Source organism: Sphaeroforma arctica, assembly GCF_001186125.1.
Source record: "Sphaeroforma arctica JP610 unplaced genomic scaffold supercont1.990, whole genome shotgun sequence".
NCBI lineage: Eukaryota > Ichthyosporea > Ichthyophonida > Sphaeroforma > Sphaeroforma arctica.
The window spans coordinates 22,950-27,243 of record NW_014039568.1 but is presented as its reverse complement, the minus strand read 5'-3'; the positions used below and the strand labels follow the sequence as shown (position 1 = coordinate 27,243).

The 4,294-nt window shown below is 39.3% G+C and overlaps 2 protein-coding genes across 2 annotated transcripts in view; one reads left to right on the top strand and one right to left on the bottom strand.

Moving 5' to 3' along the window:
- Positions 1 to 1,136: 1,136 nt before the first annotated feature.
- Positions 1,137 to 1,891, bottom strand: SARC_09576 (hypothetical protein; the record flags this gene model as incomplete). Its single annotated transcript, XM_014296406.1, has 2 exons — positions 1,748 to 1,891; positions 1,137 to 1,243 (listed from the first exon to the last, which is right to left on the bottom strand). Coding segments are annotated over exons 1-2 (209 nt in total), but the record flags the coding sequence as incomplete, so codon positions are not given.
- A 1,945-nt stretch (positions 1,892 to 3,836) lies between these two features.
- The window catches only part of SARC_09575 (hypothetical protein), a 3,224-nt gene continuing 2,766 nt past the window's right edge, over positions 3,837 to 4,294 (top strand). The window contains exon 1 of the mRNA XM_014296405.1: positions 3,837 to 4,195. Coding sequence (XP_014151880.1) covers positions 4,073 to 4,195 — 123 coding nt within the window. The 5' untranslated portion in view covers positions 3,837 to 4,072. The remainder of the gene's footprint in view (positions 4,196 to 4,294) is intronic.

Here is a 4,294-nt window from a genome sequence, read left to right as displayed (position 1 = left end):
TATGTGTGTGTGTGTGTGTGTGCGTGTGTGTGCGTGTGTGTGTGTGTGTGTGTGTGTGTGCATATATGCAAATGCATATATATACAATATATATATATATATATATATATGTACATATATACAACATATATATACAACATGATATATGTATGTATTTATATGTATATACATACATACATGCATACATACATAAATACATATATATATATAAATATATATATAAATATATATATATATATTGTATTTGGATAACGGGGCCAATTCACCCAAAAAAAGCGCAATACATACATAGTAAATGGTTTCAGCGTTGGAACCTACACATACACATCACGTATAGCTATATATACTACATCCTCCGTGATTATTTGCACATACGATAAGTATAGGAACACCTAGAGTGCTATAATGCTTACGTAGTAGAGTTCATGTGTGTGTGTAGCTTGTCTCCGATGAATTCGTTGTACACTACATTGGCCAGTACTCGTCGAACGCCAAACCGCCGCTTCAGCAGAATCATAAAGTCTTTCTGAAACTCGCTGAGATTGTGAGAAGAAGAATACGATCAAAGATGAGGAAGAAAATAAGTATGTGCATGTAGCATATAACATAACATACACATGCATTTACGAACAAACAAGCGATCGGAGACAAAGAAAAAGATAAACATGCGCACATAGCTTACGATATTACGTACCCATGTATACACGAGCATCCAAGCAATCAAAAACAAGAACAAAACAAAAACATGCGCATATATACAAGCAAGCAGCACAACTGGAAACTAGGCGTGTGTTGCGACACATACAGGGATATAGTATTGGTACTCACACACAAGGGTAGAGCGATGTCTGACAAAGGTAGAGTGCACATGGACACTTCGAATGAGAGCTTGCAAGGCTATGCAGTACGTCTATTGATGACTATGTGTGAATACGTTTGCTGAAAGAAACGACCTATACTGTGATACATAAGTTGAGCTACGGGAAAACCGTTTTGTAATACTCGGTGTACAACATCGATGACAATACGTTCTGAGGCACTTAAAGTGGAAAGCTGTCCGAATAATAAAGGGTCAATCAAATGCGTTGTAAAACTTGGTATATAACATCAACAAACATGTACTTAGTATCACATACAGTGAAAAACTATCCAGATACTCTTCCGTGTTTTCGGTAAACAGCTCCATTTGCCGTTGGTGGCTCTCCGACATGATGTGACACTTGAAGCCGTTGTCATCTCGACACTGCAGTAGAAGATGATCTAACTATGAATACTACTACATACCTACAGTAGTAGAAGATGTAACTATGAATACTATTCGGATGCACATGCATGTATGTGTGTCAGCACATTCATAACTTAATATGGTCGCCTATTGTGCTATGGACAGACATCCACATTGATTGTACCTCACATGGATAACGGAATACTCCTTTCAATATACTTAAACACATACTGAATTCTCTAAAGACATTCTTCATCATTGTGCTCCGGTGTATGTATCTCAAACATAGCAATCCTTTCACTTCTTCAACTATCCTTCTGTGAGATAGTGAATTATGCTGACACCAGTATGTACAACAATGTACTATCCACTCCATGAACGAGGGATCGTCCTCACCGCCTGAAGCTATATCGGTTTTCTCCATACTCATACACCACATTTACCACATGTACATACTATCTCCCCCGTTTGCCACATGTACGTATCTACATACTATCTCACCAATATGAACACACACAATACCTGTTTCTGACACATTTGACAGAAGAACTTGAGCTTCTGCAGCCCCTTGGACTTTGCCTTGTTGGCCACATACTTTGCCGATCCCACTTCGGCCTTAGGCATGGTGCTAGCTATACCTTACACACTACAATGTATATATTTTTCTTCGAATTCAACAACTGTTTAGGCAGACTTTAGGCATTCATATGTACACACTTGTATAAATACTGTACACGTAAAAAAAAAGTGTCCCATCATTCTGCGGTAGTGACTGTAAGGTTTGTACCTCGATAGGGTTTATTGTTGGATTATAGGGTTTATTTGGGTTTGATATTTTTCGACTCTTATGATGTTTCTTTCTGCATAGAGGCATGAATAGGCAAATACGTACCTGTATCCCTGGGGCCTGGGCCTTCACTGCCGCAATGTTCGGGTACAAGGCTGACTTGGCTGCTACTTCAATTGATATTCCGGTATAGATATCAATAGAATCCATAGCACATGATTCTTATGATTTTTATTCGTGCTCGCATAGTCCAATCTACTTAGACTTTCAAAAAAAAGTCGACTGACACATCTCACGAAAATGATATGCTAACGAGTAGCCGGACAGTCTTTTCACCTAAATCCCGTTCTAGTTGGGTCACACAGGTCTTACAGGGTACGAGCACAAGTTCGTAATATTTCATTTCTCGCTGTGAATACGTGGCCATAGGTCAGCATTGAGTCGGTATACATCGAACATACCATCTGAATACATTATGTAACGGTATTCAATCGCCCCCAGACTGCACTTGTAGCTCAACATACTTAACCAGGTCGTATCTCTACAATTCAGTTGATCCGAACAGAACGTATTACTACTGATCATGCAGGTTTGAAACGATACATGTCTACACCGGCTCTATAATCGCGGCAGTCTTGTGTGCGTTCTTATGCCTGGCAGCTACACACATTTTATACTTGGTGTGAAGTTGTGAAGATTGTGCGTTGGATACGTAAATCACTTCAGTACCTTCACGACTTGAAATGAGAAAACCTTAGACCATCGCAAACTAAAGCTTAACAAAGGCAAATTTACAAGTCCATGACTCCGGCACATCAGTCAGTATTCGTATACCAAAAATCAGATACTAATTAAAAATCCATCTTTTAAAACCATTTAGTTTCGCTTTTTTTTTCTTCCTCAATCTTCTCCGCCTCAAACTATAGTTTTTGTCTACCACCGCATGACGTTTCACTACTTGGGGACGTAAAGGTATGCATGCACTAAATAGAGCACAAAGGCCGATCTGAAACGATTGTGTTTGCGATCATATTGACGCATAGGAATTAAAAGTTTGACATTGTAGTCCCATATTGATATGCCTTGGAAGTACAAACAACACTACGATTTCACAATGATGTATTCAAGATTTGATACAATTAATATACGGTTAAAAACTAGGTGTGCATATATTCTGGGAGAAATATGTCCTTTATCAATGTGCACTGTGAGAAACACATCGTTTCTCTGTGTTCAAGCCAAAGTGTGATCTCCTTGTATAATCGGAGGGAATATACTTTTGGGTTTATATTTTGGGTTTTTATAAAAGAAAAGAAATTTGGGGTGTTGAAAATCATCGGTGAAATGAACTACCTCTTTGATTAAACGCTGCGGCGCCCCAGTCGTGTTTTATGTAGAATTGTTTTTTTATATATAAAACTAAAAACAACGAGATAGAGAGAGAGAGAGGGAGGAGTCATCAGGACTCAGAGTCAGGAGAGACTGCGAGTCTGTGAGAGAGAGCGACGAGAGTCGAGAGCGGAGAGGGTCGCGCGAACATGTGTGATCTAATGATCTTGTTTTTTAGAGCCTCGTCAAAACTCGAATGACGAGGACGACACTACATCGCCCTTGTATTTAGTGATTAATCTATTTGATTCGTTGTCACCTGGGTAGCCAGTAGTCTGTGGCAAAATTGACACAGATTTAAAGCCTTGAAACCCTAAAAGGCTAAATAAAACTCTAAAGTGACACCCCCCCCCCTCGAATTTGAAAAGCTCTCCAGCTTCAAAAAAAAATAAGGTTCCATGCAGGGTTCGGCTAATTTCAGTTACAAAAGGGCAAGTGCGCTGAGCATGTACGCCATCAATTACCGCTTGTAGTTATATAGATATATTGCAGAGTGTTCAAACAGTGTTGTTTTCAGTTTTCCTCTTAGCAAAATCCGAATCTGCTTTATTCGCTTGGTTATACCGAGAAATTCCCTACACGTAAGATAACTTCCATATCTAGCCCTTGACAGGTTACTACACTATCACATAAGAATTAATATAAACACCTTCGCACGTTTCTAGTACAATATGCGGATCAAGCAGAGGCTGCTAGTGCTATCAAATACAGCTGCTGATAGACCCCTCACCAGCGATAACCTGTATGCAATGGAGGTCATCGGTGAACGGCTGCATGATATTGCAGAGGAAATGGTATGTTTTCCATAGTTGTAAGAGTTAGCGTGCACTAGCATGTTGTTTAATTCCCTCATCGGCCTTCACTTAAGTAGGGTTCTTATTCTTATATATATA